The sequence below is a fragment of the Orycteropus afer genome, unplaced genomic scaffold (genome assembly GCF_000298275.1).
Source record: "Orycteropus afer afer isolate SDZICR_OR568_19922 unplaced genomic scaffold, OryAfe1.0 scaffold00136, whole genome shotgun sequence".
NCBI classification, from domain to species: Eukaryota; Metazoa; Chordata; class Mammalia; order Tubulidentata; family Orycteropodidae; genus Orycteropus; species Orycteropus afer.
The window spans coordinates 1,944,929-1,963,121 of record NW_006921723.1 but is presented as its reverse complement, the minus strand read 5'-3'; the positions used below and the strand labels follow the sequence as shown (position 1 = coordinate 1,963,121).

The 18,193-nt window shown below is 51.3% G+C and overlaps 1 protein-coding gene across 1 annotated transcript in view; it reads right to left on the bottom strand.

Annotated features, from left to right (window-relative positions):
• FCHO1 (FCH and mu domain containing endocytic adaptor 1) overlaps window positions 1-17,459 on the bottom strand; it is a 27,012-nt gene extending 9,553 nt beyond the window's left edge. Inside the window, exons 1-14 of the mRNA XM_007945344.2 lie at window positions 17,433-17,459; window positions 11,946-12,037; window positions 10,226-10,300; window positions 8,820-8,961; window positions 6,550-6,702; window positions 6,236-6,340; window positions 4,282-4,380; window positions 4,100-4,196; window positions 2,860-2,904; window positions 2,662-2,740; window positions 1,594-1,618; window positions 1,141-1,198; window positions 304-482; window positions 195-219 (exon numbers count right to left, since the gene is read on the bottom strand). Of these exons, the coding sequence (XP_007943535.1) occupies window positions 195-219; window positions 304-482; window positions 1,141-1,198; window positions 1,594-1,618; window positions 2,662-2,740; window positions 2,860-2,904; window positions 4,100-4,196; window positions 4,282-4,380; window positions 6,236-6,340; window positions 6,550-6,702; window positions 8,820-8,961; window positions 10,226-10,300; window positions 11,946-12,037; window positions 17,433-17,459 (1,201 nt within the window). The remainder of the gene's footprint in view (window positions 1-194; window positions 220-303; window positions 483-1,140; window positions 1,199-1,593; window positions 1,619-2,661; window positions 2,741-2,859; window positions 2,905-4,099; window positions 4,197-4,281; window positions 4,381-6,235; window positions 6,341-6,549; window positions 6,703-8,819; window positions 8,962-10,225; window positions 10,301-11,945; window positions 12,038-17,432) is intronic.
• Between the last annotated feature and the right edge of the window lie 734 nt (window positions 17,460-18,193).

The window sequence follows — 18,193 nt, the reverse complement described above, 5'->3', positions numbered from 1 at the left end:
CCAACCCTCCTCCCGAGGAGTGGCTGGTGGGTTTGAACCGCCAGCCTTCTGGTTAGCAGTCAAGTGCCTTAGGCACTATGCTACCAGAGCTCCCCCAAGCCATATAGTGGAGCTGGAATCTGAACCTAGACCCACACTCCAGTTTTTGTTTTTTTTTTCCTCTCTAAACAGAGGGTCCTTAATAGATTACTCACGTGGAGAGTGGCGTTTCATGGTGCCCTGTGGACAAAGGTGGCGGCATGAGGCATGGCTGCATCCAGCCGGCCCCGCAGCCCTGCCTGAAACACCCTTCCCACACCTCACCCCTGGGCCAGGAGGAAGGATGAGGCTGCCCGCGGTGGCCCTGAGCTGTGCCGTGGCTGCCTCAGCGCTGCAGGCCTGGGCCCGGGCAGGGGCAGGCTTGATGTGCACGTAGAACTTTCGGGGCTCCTCGTCATCAAAGTCTGAGTCGCTGGACGAGAAGCGGGAGGGCTCCGCTGTGCGTGCACTGCAGTCAAGGCACCAAGCAGATCCCGACACAGGCCCTCTCTCTGGTCAGCCCTCAGGTCCAAGCATGCTCCCTCCAAGGACCTGCCCAATTCCCTCTCTCACCACTTGCCACCCTTGATCCTGACACCACGTTTTGGCACCTGTCCAAGACTTAGATAGGCAGAAGGTCAGTGGAAAAGAGTAAGACCCTCAACAAGATGGATTGGCACAGTGGCTGCAACAAGGGGCTTGGACATGGCAACAATTATGAGGCTGGCACAGGACGAGGCAGTGCTCTGTTCTGCTGCACATGGGGTGGCTATGAGTTGGAATCAACTCGACAGCACCTAACAACAACAATCCAAGCCTTTACATAAGTCATGCCTGCCCTTAACTGGTGAACATCTATACAGCTGCTAAATCCCAACTCCGATGCCCCCTCCTCCAAGAAGTCCTCCTGGTTTCCCTTCCGGGATAACCTAGCTTCCTTCGCTCCCTCTTATCAAAAGCTTTCCCCCACAGGGCAAGTGTCTGCATCTGGATCTGCCTCCTCAACACTGAGGGCTGCAGCAGGGCCCATCCCAGGGCTTACACAAAGAGGGTCGTGCATGTGCATGACAGTTTTGTCCTTGCAGTGCCAATAATCGCCACCAGGGGGCGAGCGAAGGATATTGTTCTGGGTCACATCTGGCCTGACGGTGAAGCCTTCTTCATCCACCTCTGGACATGTCTGGAGGGAGGACAAGTGGGTCAGCCCTTCCCTCATCCCATCCCGTCCATCTCCCCCTGCCATTCTCCCACTTCCAGGCCCTGATTCAGACTTAAAAACAATTCCAAAGGCAATAGTCCCCTAGTGTGTGCGCAGGTTCCTGGGGAACAGAATGTGCCTCTGCCCATCCTAAAGGGGTGGGACCAATGGGTAAACTGAGGCTAGATTGAACCGTCAATCTCTCCCACATGGTCCACAGGTCTGCAGCCACGGCAAGATTTGAACCCGGCCCCTAAGCTCTGCCACCTTTAGCCCCACGCGCTGAGGCACCTGGCCTCCAACGTGGGCACCAGGGGTGGGGGCCCAAGGGTGAGATCAGATGCCTTCCACTCACAGCCCCCTCCCATGGCACTCACCCCTGAGTCGGGCTCCCCGGAGTCTCTGGGGATGGAGAAAGAGATATGAGTGTTAGTTCCGTCCACCTCATCCTTCCCCCAACCCCCAACAACACCGGACACAGCACCTGGGGGAGGCCCCAGGGCCGCAATATTATCCCAAGCTAGTTCTGGAGGAGATGGGATTCTAGGACTCACTAGGATGGCTGAATCTGGGACTGGCTCAAGCAGGGGGTATCCTGGAATGCTGGCCTGAGAAGGCAGGGAATGTGCAGGCTAGCCTTGGCAAAGGGAGGAATCCCAGGCTAGGCTAACCCCACTGAAACCCACTGCCATCGAGTCAGATCCACCCCACAGTGACCCCTCCTTGGGTTTCCGAGGCGGTATCACTACAGAAGTAGATTGCCCAAACTTCCTTCTGAGGAGTGGCTGGTAGGTTTGAACTGCCAGCCCTCTGGTTAGCAATCAAATGCCTTAGGCACTACGCCACCAGAGCTCCCTAGGCTAGGTTGGTCAGGGGCAATTCTGGGCTAGTATAGGCAAGGGACTTCTGAGCTAGGCTGGGAAAACACAGGCATAGGGAAAAATTTGGTACTAGTTTGGGCAGGGAGAAAAGAAACTCTGGTGGTATAGTGGTTAAGACATTTGGCTGCTAACCAAAAGGTCAGTGGTTCGAATGCACCAGCAACTCCACGGAAGAAAGATTGGGCAGTCTGCACCCATAAAGACTTACAGCCTTGGAAAGAAACCCAAAGAAATCAGAATCAACTTGATGGCAGTGAGTTTTTTGGGCAGGAGACTCTTGGGTTTTGTTGGCCCATTAATAATTGCTGGTGGAGAAATAGCAGAGCTAGCCCCAGCAAAGGGAAGAAGTCTGGGCTAGCCTACCCAAGTATAATTCTGAAACAACCTCAACAGATAGCTCCTGACCTAGCCTTAGCTAAAGGAAGAATTCCAAATTAGCCCGGACAGCAGTAATTTGAGCCAGCCTGGGGCAGTGGTACTTCTGGGCTAAGCAGGAGACTTCTGGGCAGGAGAGAGGATCCTCGGCTAGTCTGGACCAGGGCTAGGGCTAGAGCACTTCCTCACCCAGCTCCACGTGGCTCTCGCTCTCGCCGGCTCAGTCCTGGAAGGCGAAAAGCTTTGCCTCCGCGCAAACGTTTCATTGCTGTGAATCAGACAGGGAGGGTCAGCTGAGCCTGGGAGGTGCCTCTTCTCCACTGCAGATCCACCTCCCTTATCCCCACAGTCTGTCCAGCCTGGGCATCCAGGCCCAGACGTACTTGCCTTCCTGCAGGGCAGCTGCGCTGTATGTCTCGAAGTCCAAGGGCCCTGGGCAGAGGATATTGAGAAAGACAACCAGAGGGAGAGACTGAGGTCTGCGAAGGGTAGTAATACACCCGTGGCCACACATGGCACACGGACCTAAGCTCAAGGCCAGTTAGGTTCAAGAACAAGAGCCAAGATGTTGAACCAGCCTGAGTAATCATCATGAGCACAATGGGCTAAGCTGGTTCCAATTCCAGCTGGATGATCTGGAGGGAGTGACACCTGAGCCACATCCCACCAACTCATTGATTCAGTGAATGAAAACGTCTTTTTTTCAGTATCTCCAGCAAAAGTCTCAAGGCAGATTTTCATTGGCTCTTCCCCAAACCAATCACTGAGGCCAGTAACTTCTAAGTATTTCTAGTACCTCTGGCTGAAACTTGGGTGGGTTGGGCAATGGATGATAAGTGTGTGCAGTGAGCTGGGTCTCAAGTGCAAACTGAGGACCTAGGACTCTCTCCCAAGGGCTATGGGGAACCACGGAAGGTGTGTGAACAAGGACAGGACATGACAGTTCTGAGCCATTGTAAGACAAGGGTGGGAGCAGGGGTGTGGCCCACACAGGGAAGGGTGGGTGGGCTGAGCCATGACTGAGAAAGAGGGAAAGGGAGAGAAAAGGAGAAAGGATAAACCTTGGCAACAGATTTAACTTGGGGACATAGTCTGTGTGCTAGTACTTACTGAGTGCCTACTGTGTGCCAGTACTTATTGAGTGCCTACTATGTGCCAGGCACATACTTTGCCTTTTACCTGCATCAAATTACTGAAAGTTCACAACAACATTAGATGGAGACTAAAATACTCACTTTACAAAGGAGGAAACTGAGGTTCAGAGAGGTCAAGACACCTGTCCAAGGTCATAGAGAATGGAAGAAAAGACTTGAATCCAAGTCTGATTCCAAAACCATTGTTCTCAGCTCTTCCCTGACCCTGTATCTGGACATTTTCTCAAACTGGCCTTTTGCTCAATAATGGTTCAGAAGTCCCCTTGGGCCCCCCGGGTAAAGTCGGAACAGCTGAGGCTGGCACTAAAGGCCCCCTCTGGGATCTGGTTCTAAAAGATGTAAACATAAGACCAGGCATTGAATCCTCTTCTTCAGTGGGCTGTGGAGTTGGACTTATCATGAGCCCATTTTTCTGATGAGAAAACCGAGACCCAGGGAGGTTCAATCTCCTGCCTTTTGAGCCCCAGACTCACCTGGCTTCTCCCGGCCTGTGCCTTTGCTCTCTGCAAACTTCCTGAGCAGCATCTCCACGCTGACATTTTCTATGTTCTGCTTAAACTCTTCATGGACCTGGGCCAGGCAGGTGGCGCATGTGACCAGGCAAGGCCCCCCTGCCCAGCCCTCAGCCTCATCCCCCACTCCCAGCCCAACTCACCTGCCCAATCTGCACGTGAGTGTCCTCCACCGAGTGGGCATAGGAGCCCAGCAGCGCCTTCATATGCCTCAAGTGAGTCTCCTCCATGGCCTGGAAGCGCTAAGGCAAGAAGGCAGGAGGAAATGGGAAGGTGAGGCAGGCCTCAGGTCATATGACCCAGCCTGACCAATCAGAACATTTTAACTCCCTGACCTGTGATTGGCTTGGGGAAAAGCCAATGAAACACTATGCTGGGACATTTGCTGGAGCTATGGAAAAAGAGATATTTTCATTCCTTGAGTCAAGAGTTAGTGGAAAGTAAACTGGAGCTATTGGTGGCCAGTTTGCTTCACGTGGCTGCACACACCAACTCCACACACAAACACTCAGGAGGGCACGTCTTCCTGGGGGTGAAGTCCCCATGGAGCAGAACACACCTGCAAAGCAGGGAGGCACAGCTTTCTGCCATCATCATTCAAACCTGTGGATCCTGCAGTGCCCTGGAACCCACCACAAACTTTTTAGTCCCAAAACTATAAATATTTTCAGTTTGATGAAGATGTCTATCACTTGTGACTTGAAAAAAAATTCTGAATACTCCTTCCAAGATTCCAAACTGCTTTTTGTTCATTTGGGTAGACAGACACCCAGAAAGGTGAGGAGCTTTGCACAAGTTTCACGGAGCAGGGGGCTGGACCAGAACCCAGGCCTACCAGCCACCATGACAGGCCTCCATTTCGAAATGCCATCTTGTCTTGTTCAAAGCCCTCATCAGGAGTAACTGAAATAATAATAATAATAGCTAGGATTCATGGAAGAAGCACTGCTGGCACAGTGGTTAAAGCATCCAGCAGCAAACCAATTCAAACCCACCAGCCACTCTGCAGAAGAAAGATGAAGCAGTCTGCTTCCATAAAGATTACAGCCTTAGAAATCCTATGGGGCAGTTCTACTCTGTCCTATGGGGTTGCTGTGAGTCAGAATTGACTCGATGGCAATGGGATTGGTTTTCTCTTTTTGAGGATTCATGGAGCAGTTTTTATGCACCTGGAGCTCTGGTGGCGTAGTGCCTAAGGCACTTGACTGCTAACCAGAAGGCTGGTGGTTCAAACCCACCAGCCACTCCTCGGAAGGAAGGTTGGGCAATCTACTTCTGTAGAGATACCGCCTCAGAAACCCAAGGAGGGGTCATTATGAGTCAGATCCAACTTGATGGCAGTGCGTTGTGTTGTTCGTTTGTTTGGTACTGGTCTGAGAACTTCACATAGAAAACCAGTAGCTGTCGAGTCGATTCCGATGGATGGTGACCCCGTGTGTTTGAGAATAGAACTGTGCTCAATGGGGCTGTCAATGGCTGAATTTTTGCAGACAGATCACCAAGCCTTTCTTCCAAGCACTTCTGGGTGGACTAGAACCTCCAGCCCTTCGGTCAGCATCTGAGTGTGTTAACCACCTGTACCATCTAAGACGCCAACACCAAAAAAAAACTCACTGCATTCAAGTCGGAGCGGGCTCACAGCGATCCCTCCTTGGGTTTCCGAGGTGGTATCACTACGGAAGTGGATTGCCCAACCTTCCTTCCGAGGCGTGGCTGGTGGGTTTGAACCACCCGCCTTCTGGTTAGCAGTCAAGTGCCTTAGGCATTACACCACCAGAGCCAGAACGTCACATAAACAGCGACTCATGTAATCATCACATAAAGCGACTCATGTAATCATCACATACGTGCCCAATAAAGGAGGTACTATTTCTGTTTTAAAGATAGGGAAACTGAGGCACAAAATTATTTGGCTTTGGAAATAATAATAACAACAATGAAGACAGTAGCTAACTGATTCTAGAACTGATGGCTTTGAGTCTGGGACTCTAAGGATCCTGGGAGTTGAGGGTATAGGAGGTTCTGAAATTCCAAGACCCACGGCATCCTGGGCCAAGGAATGTGAACACCTCAAGGGCTCCAACGCCCGGTTCTTACCAGGGCCGAGTCCAGCATCTTCTGCTCGAAGTCTGCCCGGGCCGAGTTGTACTTCTCCACCGAGCGCCGTAGGCTCTCTGCCGCCTTCTTGGTCTTGGTCTCTGCCTAGGAGGCACAGGGAGGGGTGAGGGGCGGCAGGGGGACACTCACAGGCCCATCACCTGGCAGGCGGGCACCTGGGTGTGGTAGATCACACACAGGTCCAATGACCATCACTTTGTGATGTGTTTTCACCTCCCATCCAGCAGCCCCCTACCCCCATCAATCCCTGGGACCCTCCCGGGGCACAGCTGGGACCCGTGTCCCAGGCCCACCTTGTCCATCTCCTTCTGGCTGGTGCTCTCTCTGCGCAGGCGCTCCTGGTCCATGCAGCGGTTCAGGTAGTTCTCCCGAGACTTGGGCAGCAACTGGTTGACGCCTGAGAGGACCTGCACCGCATCCAGAGTGCCCACCACCTCCTCTTTGCACTGCGTGGGGGGCGGGGGTGGGGAGGGGTGTTGCTGCCACTCTAAGTGGCTGCCTGCAGGGGCTCCGAGCCTTAGCACCCCGAGTGACAACCATGAAACCTCCAGCTTCCCAAACACTCCTGGGATTCCAGGTCTACCAAGTCATTTTCTGAGTGTTTTATCAATTTAAAAAATTTCAACTTTTTTTAAATTGTGATTTGGGTGAAAGTTTACAGAGCAAATTCATTTTCCATATAGCAGTTCACATACACTTGGTCTCCTCTCATTACATTGACTGCAGTTTCCCACAATGCAACAGCTCTCTTCCCACTTCCTCACCATAGTTACCTCTTCTGTGTCCTTCCCCCCCATGCACTCCTGCCCCCGGAGCTGTCTCCCTGTGCATACACAGCCCTTCTATTGTCCCATGATTGATCTCTCCAAGGAGTGTATCTACCTAGCGTAAACGTTCAGAAACATTTCAACCTTTTAATCAGCAATGTCTTCACAAGGTTCAAGTATCAGAAAGTGCTCAGGGGAAAGTCCAGGAAAAAGCCCTGCCCCACCCTGACCTCCCCTCCCTAGTTCACCCTAGACTTTGACTCAGGCACCCACTACAACATCAGGAGGCAGATGGAGGAACCAGGCACCGGCAGCTCTCAAACTCACCCAGAGCCTCTCAGCGCAGGTGTGCCAGTGCCCTCAGAGCCCTGAGCCTCCTCCCTTTCACTCTGGACCTAGCTGCCATCATCACGACCCTATTTACTCCCTCACCTCCTTCTCCCACTTCTCAGGCCTCTGCCTGGGAGCCCCTCTCATTACTGCTGTCTCTTCTCTAGAAATAACCAGCACTCAGACAAACAAATGTGTTTGCTCTTTTATCTCTCTCTTTTTTGAATTGCATATGGTGGAAGCCCATCCTGTTTTACTCATTGTCTTTGCAACTTAATAACCCATCCCCAAATTGTTTTCTATCAGCCTATAGAAAGCTTACTCCTAAGACAGCTGTTACATTATGGGGGACGGCAGTCAATGTCATGAAACAAAATGTGTATGAAGTACTGTATGGAAAACAAATTGGCTTTGTAAACTTTCACCCAAATCACAATAAAAATTAAAAGAAAGCAAGCAAGCTTCCTCATGCCCCTCCCCACAACTTCACATCCCCCCTCCCACTCATGGCTGACTTTTTCGGAAGCAGATCACCAGGTCTTTCTTCCGAGGCGCCTCTAGATGAACTTAATTCTCCAACCTGCTTGTCAGCAGCCAAGCACATCAACCATTTGTACCAGCCAGGGACTTCCCTACCCCTTTGTTAATGACTGCCGATTTCCAGACTATAAATGCAAAGCATCTATGATGCTAGAATAAGATTTGAATATTTTGGAATCCTAAGAGGAGCCCTGGAGCTCTCAGCTGCTAACAACCAGCTGTTCCACGGAAGAAAAGACCTGGCAATTGCCTCCCATAAAGATATACAGCCTAGAAAACCCTATGGGGCAGTTCTACTCAGTCCTATCCAGCTGCTGTGAGTCGGCATCCACTCCACAGCAACCAACAACACAAAGTCTAAGGCTTGAATAGTCAGCCATTCTGTTCAGAAGAAGCCTCCAATGGTGTAGATCAGGGGCCAGTACATTTTCTGTAAAGGGCCAGACAGGCAAATTTTTGGCTTTGTGGGTCATACAATCTCCATTGCAATGGCTGGACTCTGTGTTGCAGAGCAAAAGCAGCCATAGATGATATGTACATATGAGTGTGGCTATGTGCCAATAAAACTTTATTTATAAAACCTGAAATTAGAATGTCGTCTAATTTTCAGGTGTCTCAAGGTGTTCTTCTTTGGATTTTTCCCCTCAACCACTTAAAAATGTCAAGTCCATTTTGAGCTTGCAAGCCCTCACAGAAACAGACGGCAGGCCAGATTTGACAGGGCTATAGTTTGCCAAATCCCTGGTCTAGAATTTAAGGGTCTGAAATTCTGCGATGCTCAGGGCCAAGATTCTGGGATCGATGGTCCATGATTCACAGAATTCACAGGTGCATATACCAGGGGCTGGAAGTTCAAAGCCCCTAGAATTCTCAGCTGCTGGTGTCCCCCTTTCTCACCCTCCTCCTTCCCCCCACCCTCCCCGCACCTTCTTGTGGGTCTTGAGCTGCTCCTCTCCGTAACGCAGCACATCTTTGATGAGGTCCTGCAACTTCCTTGTCAACTCCAGGTGGCAGAGTGCAAGCTTGTCTGAGGAGACGCGAAAAACTTCCCAGAGCGGGGCGAAGGTCCTGGGGGTGGGAGGGGTCACACCCAGGGCTCAGGGGGCGACCCTCTGCCTAGGTATCCCACGCATCCGCCCAGGCACCTCCTAGGTACCGGGCCCTGCTATTAAGGCCACGTATAAAGTCACTGAGTCCCTACCACAATGACAGGAGGCAGGCCTGTGACATGGGGAAAGTGAGGCATGAGGGGCTCCATAACTTGCCACAGGCCCTGAGGCCCCCGGTGCAATGTCACCTCGGGGCTCCAGGACCCACGTGATGTTCGTGCTGGGGAGTAGGGGCTGACTCAGTTGTTCACAGAGCTCATGTCCTGTCCCCAGATAGAGTCAGCTGGGTCTTCCAAACCTCAGCAGAACGTGCCTCCAGGCTCCCCGTCTTCCCTCCCTGCCCCTCCACTCCCTTCGCCAAGAAAACATCTGTCTCAGAGCAGCTACAAAATGCCAACAGGACCTTCCTCCCCCTTCCTGGGCCCTGCAGCCTCACCAGCCTCCTGGATCTTCCTTGAACAAACCAAGTACTTTGCTGTCCCAGGGGCTTTTCACAGGCTGGGCTGTGCGCCAGGGTCTCTGTTCCACCAGACACTCCCCCAGCCAGCTCCTTCTCAGATGTAGGTCTAAGCTCATGGGAGCCAGGTCCACCCGAGACCAGCACCAGCCCCTCTGCTCCATCACACCACGCTGTTCATTCCCTCGTCCCCTGGGATGCCGAGACAGGACTTAGCTTGCATTAATGTCTAACATCTGTCTCCTCAGACACCCCAGATGGACACAGCATGGAAGTGGGTGAGGGTTTTTTCTGTCGTGGCTGCTGCCAGGCCCCCAGTACGTAGACTGATACCTGGCACACACTAAACCCATTTCCATCAAGTCAATTCCGACTCCCGGTGACCCCATGTGTGAAGCGGAACTATTTCTTAGGGTTCTTAAGGGTATGACCTTTTGGAAGCAGACTGCCAGGCCTTTCTTCTTCGTTGCCCCTCAGTGGGTTCAAGCCACCAAGTTAGAAGTTGAATGCTTAACTATTTGTGCCACTCAGGGACTCCTGACACACAATAGGTGTCAGTATATATTTGTGGAATGAATGAATGAATGAGCTACTGAAAGAATGCAGGACATAAATTCCTATTTGCAACGACCCCATCAGCCAGTGGGGGGGACACCTCTGTCCCCATGTTCACAGTGTGGAGAGATGTCCACATCCCAGGAGGTGCCCAATGCACGCAGACCCATGGCCACCTTGATGAGTCCCACCCCACCCACAGCATACGTACCCCATGGGGGTCCCATTGCTGGCCAGCTTGGAGAGTTTCGCCATTGCCTTAGAGTAGGTCTCCTCAATGGTGGCCCTGGGTGGGAGGACAGGGAAAAGGATGGGGAAGGTTCTGGGCACTCTGGGGAGAGGTACCAGTCCCCAGCCTCAGTTTCCCCAACTCAAACACAAGGAGGGGATCTATCTGACCAAGGGTGGTGCAGCTCCTTGCAGGGGGGAGGACTTTTTGACAGTTCATGGAAGTGTGCCGCCCCTCCCCCCATAATACATCTTATTAACAACAGAAGTAGCAGCAGCAGCACCAGCTGCCTTTTTCCTGAGCATACAGTATATGGTGTTTCGTATAGTCTGTCTTATTTAATTAAAGGAGGCAAGTTCATATTTCCTTTTCCTCCTTCAACGGACAAAGGAAAAACAGTTGCCCTCGAGTTGACTCTAGCTCACGGCGACCCCATGTGTCTCAGAGTAGAACTGTGCTCCGTACGTTTGCAATGGCTGGTCTTTTGGCGGCACCTTGGGGTGGGCTCAGACCTCTAACATTTTGGTTAGTAGCTGAGTGCGTTGAGCATTCCACCAATCTAGGGACTCCTGCAGGATTTCGTCCCCAACCAGTTACCATCGAATCTGTTCCGACTCCCAGCAGTCCCACGTGTGTCAGAGTAGAGCCACTCCATTGGTTTTTCAGTGCTAAGGCACTTGACTGCTAACCAGAAGGCTGGCAGTTAAAACCCATCGGCCACTTCTCAGAAGGAAAATTGGGTAATCTACTTCTGTAGAGATACCACCTCAGAAACCCAAGGAGGGATGGCGATGAGTCGGGACCCACTCCAGGGCAGTAAGTTTGGTTTTTTGTCTTTTGATATTAGCCTAGGCTTTCTTCTGAGGTGCCTCTGGGTAGATTCAAACCTCCAACCTTCTGGTCAGCAGCCAAGAGCATCGTCTGTTTGCAACACCCAGGAACTCCCGCAGATTTAATAGACATGGGATATTTACCAGGCAGTCAGCTACTGTGGGTACGGGGAACAGAGGCTGCTTTTGCCACTATTTTATTGTGTTTTCTGGAATAAGGCATCTGAGTCACTTCACGTGCTGAAATGTGGATTTTTCATCATACATGTGTTTTCCTTTATCATAGTCAGGGTTGTGGTTTTTTTTTTTTTTTTTAATTCCCCATGTTAGCAGGTTATATAGGAGCTCTGGTAGCATAGTGCCTAAGGCACTGGACTGCTAACCAGAAGGCTGGCGGTTCAAACCCACCAGCCATCCTCGGAAGGAAGATGGGGCAATCTACTTCTGCAGTGATACTGCCTCGGAAACCCAAGGAGGGGTCGCTATGAGTCGGGTCCGACTCCACCGCACATAACAACAACAAGAAGCAGGTTATATATTACCTATGGATTTCTTTCCAGCAGGAAAGGTTATAAACCTGGCAGAGGACAGGCAGGCATGACCAGGGTGTGACGACGATGGGTGGAAGTAGCTGTCTGGGTGGGCCTAACATGGGATTGGAGGAACTGGTTTATGGGCAAGGCCATGGAGTGGGTTTGACTGCCTGAGTGGAACCAGAACGGGGATAGGTGGGGCTGGTGTGTGGACAGGGCAATGAGTGGGCGTAGCTGGGCAGTCTGGTTTGTGGGTGTGGTTGGGGTGGAGCGGTGTGAGTGAGCATGGCCCATGAACTGTGGGTGTGGCCATGGGGTGGGCGGGGCGTGAAGTCTCACCTCTCCCGGATGAAGTCCGCCAGCTCTTTGGTAGAGATGGGCCCCTGCTTCACGCTGTGGTACAGAACCTCAAAGCCATGGTTTTTCTCGCCCTGCAGAGGATGGAGGAGGATACTGAGGAAGGGTATGGAGAGGACGTTGGGGTTGCCTAGCAACAGGGTCACTGACAGAGGAATCAAACAGCAGAAGCTTATCACCTTGACTTTAGGGATTGGTTCAGGCTTGACCCAATCAACATGTGGCATTTCCCTCTTCTCAGAGTGATTGGTTCATGTGCCTTAAATTGGTTCAATCAGAGGGAAGCCTGGGATTTTTGCACCGTAGTTGAGAGATACAAAAACCCATTCTCACTTGCTCCTTATCTCTTTGCGTCTCCATATTTCTCTGTGTATCTCTATATTTCTCTGTGTCTCTCCATCAGTCTCTCCTGTTTATCTGTTTATGTGCCTTTTCACAAATGAGCAATTAGTGTGGTCACAGGAGACAGTGGAAGCCAAGTGGAAACCATGAACCTTGAAAAGAAGCTAAACCCAAGAAAGTCTGATTTTCTTTTTAAAGTGTTCAGAGTTGAGCTGCTGGAGCAAATTAACCCTGGAAGTCACATGCCACAACATGTCAATTTTGTGAGCCAGTACAACCCGTGTTGTGTAAGTCACTATGTTTTTTTGTTGTTGTTTTGTTTTTTTTGTTCTCATCAACATGGAAACTCCCCCTGTGAGAATCCAAAGCAGGGTGCAGGTCTTCACTGTCTCTTGGTCCCCAATATTGCCCAGCAGGGGTCAGGCACCGAATGGGCATTTAAGTCTGCTGAATGAAGAAATGAATTCTTCTGCGGTTACTTTCTAGTGCTGGTGGGAACTGTACCCCTTTCCTCCCAGTTCCCGGGCTTGCTACAGTGGGGGAGGCCATGGCTGTGATGTGTGACCTAGGTAAGTCACTGTCCCTCTCTGAACCTTTGGTGGCTCTTGGGGTAGGGACCCATCTACCCATCATACAGAGATAAAGTAGACACCAGGATGATCCACATCAAAGTCTCTGTTACAGACTGCATTGTGTCCCCACAAAATGAGGTGAATTCCCAGTCCTTGTGCCTGTGAATGGGATCCTATTTGGAAATACAGTTTTTCTCTTGTTAGGCTGATGAGGTTATACCAGTATAGGTAGGATTCTAAATCTTCTGAATTATTAAAAAAAAAAAAAAAAAAAAAAAAAACCTCTAGAATAGACTCAGGACACACACATGGGAGAAGATACCATGTAAAGATCATCTCAAACCAAGAAATGCCTGGGCCTGCTGACAAGAAATCAACATGGGAAAGACCTTAATTTGGACTTTCCACCTCCAGAACTGTGAGAAAATAAACTTCTGTTCTTTAAAGCGACCCAGTTGTATTTGTGTTAGTGACAGCAGCACTAGGTACTAAGATGATCCCCAAACACCCAAAGGTGACCCCTGTTTTGCAAATACAGGGTATTATTTATTTAACATGTTGCTTTAAATTCACTTATGTTTCTTTCCCAAATACATTTACTTCAGGGGGCAACTCTTGCCATTATTCTAAATGGAAAACCAAGACTCTGCCATAATGAGAGCAGCCGTGAAAAATAAGGCACCAGTTATGTTTCAATTCAGCCAGATCCTGTCACCTGTGCAAGATGTCATGTCTGAGCCCTGAGCCATTCGTTAGAAAGGGAGATGATGCCAATCAAGACCACAATGAGATACCATCTCACCCCCATTAGAATGTCAATGGTAAAAGTAATGATAATAATAAAGACGGAAAACAACAGGTGTTGGTGAGGTTGCGGAGAAACTGGACCCCTCATCCATTGCTGGTAGGAATGTAAGATGGTACAGCCACTGTGGAAAACAGTTTGGTGGTTCTTCAAAACACTGAACATAGAATTACCATTTGACAGCAATCCCAATCCTAGCTACACACCAGAAGTGCAGGCAGGAACCCAATCAGAAACCTGTGCACCAACATTCACTGCAGCGCCTTTCACGAGAGCCAAAAGATGGAAAAAAAACAAATGTCCATCAACAGGTGATGGGCAAACACAATGTGGTCCATCCACACAATGGAATACTACTCAGTCATAAAGAGGAATGAAGTCCTGAGACATGCACAACACAGATGAGCCTGGAAAACATCACGCCGAGTGAAGTCAGTCACAAGAGAACAGCACTGTATGATCTCACTTCTATGAAATGGCTGGATTAGAAGCCATTTGACTGCTAACCAGAAGGCTGGCGGTTCAAATCCACCAGGCACTCTTCTGAAGAAGGAAGGTTGGGCAATTTACTTCTGTAGTGATACCGCCTCGGAAACCCAAGGAGGGGTTGCTAGGAGTCGGATCCGACTCTATGGCAGTGCGTTTGGTTCTTTTGGTTATAGAGACCACAGTTGATTAGTGGTTACCAGGGAGGTGAAGGCAGGGGAAGGGGAATCACGGTTTAGGAAGCAGTAGGCCTCTGTTAATGGTGTAGTGAATTCGGCAACAATTATAGGTGATGGTTACACAACATGATGAATGTGATTAACTGATGTCACTAAACTGCACCCATAAAAATATTAAGTGGCAAATGCTGTGTTATAGATATTTTTATGAGAATGACAAGAAGAAAAAGGAAAATGAGCCAGAGCCCTAGGGAAGCAGAGAGACTTTCACACAACGGGGCCTTATCATCAGGACGGGAAAAGGAGGCTCCCGGAAGGATCTGAGGATGTTTCACTCCAAGCACTAATCACTAAAGCCGTCCCTTTGGCAACAGTGATGGGCATAAAGCACTCAGCACTTAGCAGGCCCCCCGTAAGTGATGCTTTCTTCCACCCTCCTCCAACCTGTGGAGTTCACCCTCCTAGTTATCTGGGAGCTTGAAGGTTAAAAGCCAGAAGCTGCTACCAGATGATCCCTCTCACTGCATAAATGGGGACACTGAGGCTCAGACTGGGGCAGATCTAGAACAGCCTCAAGCTCCAATCTCTCAGGCACCACCCCTCATTCTACAATCATCAATGGCTCCCTACTGCCCACCAACTGAAGTCCTAACTCCTTAGCCTGGAATTGCCTATCCAACCTCATCTCCCAGCTTCCTCCAGGTCTAGCCAGCAAAACAGCAAGGAGTGCAAAGATATATGTATCATCCAGGTACCATGCCTCTGCCTGGGCAACTTCTGCCCATCCAAATCTTTCTAACCCTCAGGGGTCGCTGCAAGCTCATCTCCTCCAGGAATTTTCCTTGACCCTCCTAGACTCTCATGACCCCATGACTCCCAAGCTCTCACAGTTTCTTCCCCTAGCTCATCAAAAAATGCATGTTCTCTCTTCCTGTGTCTGGAGTTACGCTTTCAAGTTTCAAATGTCAAATCCCCCTTTGAGTCACTGGGTCACTTTGGGCCAGTGACGTCACCTCTCTGGGTCTCAGTCTCCTCGTTGAGCAAATGGAGATGCTGACAGCACCCACCTCCCAAGGGTCTTAGTGAGATGAGGATGGCCAAGTGCTGGACCTCTGGGGACGATGGTGAGGGCTCCCTAAACAGCCCTAGCAGCCCCTGCCTGCCCACTCATCTGGGGGATCCTTGGGTGAGGCCGTGCCAGGCACCACTGCCCAGGCCAGCATCTGGGACTGACTCAGAGCCAACCACTGGCCCGTTTCCCAGGCTTGGCAAAGCCCCCAGTGGCGCCTGCCTCCCTCTGGCTGGGATGGCAGCTGGGGGTCCTAGGAGTGGCTGGCTCGGGCCTGTGTCTCCTCCCAAGAACCTCCGGATACCAGCTTGCCCTCCATACCAGCCCCAGCAGGATCTTTGAAATACAGCTTGAGCATATTCCTCTGCAGCTCACACTTTCACCATGGCTCCCCAGTACCATCAATGCCTGGGACCCTGTCTTGGGCCCATGGGGCTGGGGCATCTCTGTCCAGCTTGATCTCCCCTGACTGAGACCTCCCTGGGGCTGGCTAGGGCCCAGCAGCTCCCAGTACAGAGCTAGCATGCATGGGGTATCATAAACGATGGATTCAAAGAACTGACAAAGACAGTGTCCCTAGTGCTCTCCCTGAGTTAGGCATTTCAAGCCCCTTTACCAGATGAGGAAACTTGTCTCTGGAAGGCAAAGCCAAACAGGCAACGTTCAAGGGCTCCCAGCGGAGTCTGAATTCAAATCCAAACCCTGAACCCAAAGCTCTTAACCATTCAGCCTGTGGCTGTCTTTAGGGGGGAGGTATAGGGGTGGCTTCTCTTCTCTTTTTGCTGATTTGAATTTCCTGCAGTGAGCTCACATGTCTTGTGCAATTAAAAGAAATTTAAAATAAATGTAGGCGCCGCTGCCAGGGTTCCAAAACGTGGGCGAGGACTGATTCCCAAATGGTCAACCTCCTTACACAGAGGTGGAAACAGGGGCTCAGAGAGGGGCAGCCCATCCCCGGGGTCACACAGACATTCAAAGGCAAATCTGGAGGAGTCTCGCTCTTGGAGAAGGGGGCTAAGGTAACAAGGAGGTGAGGCTCCTTTAAGAAAGCCAGAGCCAGTAAAAGGACCCCAGCTGGGGAGGGAGAAGGGGAGGGAGTGAGCAAGCAGGCTTGTTGTCAGGGGCAACCAGTCACCTAGCAACAGGCTTCCTCTCTGCAAGCTCTGGGCCTGCAACTGTGGAGGGGAGGGGGCTTCTGCCCAAGCCCCTCCCCAACTCCTGGGCCCTCCCCTGCTCACAAACCCTCTGTGGCTCCCTATTGCCTGGCCCTGCAGGAGCAGTCCCTGTTCCCCGAAGTTGCCACCAGTGCCACACCTCTGGGCTCTTGCCCAGCTGTTCCTCTGGACTGGAATGCCTTTCTCCCATCCTGGAAAATCTCTCAGCCTTCAAATCATATTCAAATCCTACTGCAAACAAGCTCTGATCCTGGCTTCTCTGCATATCCCCAAGGCAGACCCCACAGGGCTGGGGGTGCCTGTCCTGGGGGCAGGGCTGGGATCAGACAGAGCCTCTCAAATGCCCCAGTATCTCCCAGGGTGGCAAAGAGTGAATGAATGAATGAATGAAAATAAGCCCATGTGACCTACCTCCCCCATCAGTTCACAGCTTGCCCTCCTCAGTCCAGAAGGCAGAGAGTCGAGGGGGCTATAAGGGGCCAAAAGCAAGAAAACTCCCCAACTCTCCAGTGTGAGAAGGATGTGGAAATTCCCCGGCCAGATTATCCTTGGATCCTGGGGCTGGGACTGGAGTCCTAGCCCTGGGTTCAAATCCAGACTCTATACTTTCTTACTGGACCTTGGTGTTCCTGTAGTTCAAGATGTGACCTGTCCAAGGTCACCCACTGAGGGCTGGTGGTGCAGATTCACAGTATGATTCTCCCTACTTCAACTCCTACCCCCCTGTAGACCCTCTACCTGCATTTGGCTCTCTCTATGGGGTGTTGGGTCGCCCCACCTTCATAAAAGCCCCACAGTCCTCCCAGGAGCCCTCACCAAAATAAGAGTAAGTCTTACTTACCCAAAAGTGCTCCCCAAAATACGACATCCTGATGGCCGCTGTGGAGACCCCCACAGGCCCCGACCAGTGTTTGTCTGAAGAGAGAGGCAAATTTGAGCTGCAGAGTCACAGCCAGTGTGGGTCTGAAGAGGGGAAACTCCAACCATCCTCCCTGTGGAGGAGGGAGAGGGAAGGTGGAAGAGGAACTGAAAGCCCTAAGGCTGGGAGCATTCCAGGGCCCCTGAGATGATTCCAGAGTAGCTTCATCCTAGGGGGACAGACCTAGACCTAGACACTCCCAGACCTGTGGGGTCAGGCTGGGACTGGATACAGGGATAAGGACTAGGGGAGCCCAGACTAGAGGAAGAGGCATGGAAGTTGGGGATTTTAACGCAAGAGCAAGAGTTTACAAGTGGAGGAATGAGCCCCAGCCTAGACAAAGAAGCTCTGGGCCATTTCACAGATAGCAAAACTGAGGCCCCTAGAGGTAAAACCACTTGCCAAGGTCACACAGCCAGGAGGTGACAGTGGATTCGCACCCTGGACCGGCCGAGTCCAGACCCACACTCAGCTCCACGCTGGGCAGCTCCTGCAGGAAAATGGTCTGGTGAGAGATGGATGCTGAGGGCTGTGACTCCCATGTAGGGGTTGGGGTCCCTGGAATGTCCCCAAGGGTCCCTTGGGGGTCTTCCGAGTCCCTCTACCATATCCTGCCTCTTGTGTACAACCCTAGATGGGGAGCTCACCCCTCACCACGGTGACCCAGCTGGCATCAGTCCCCC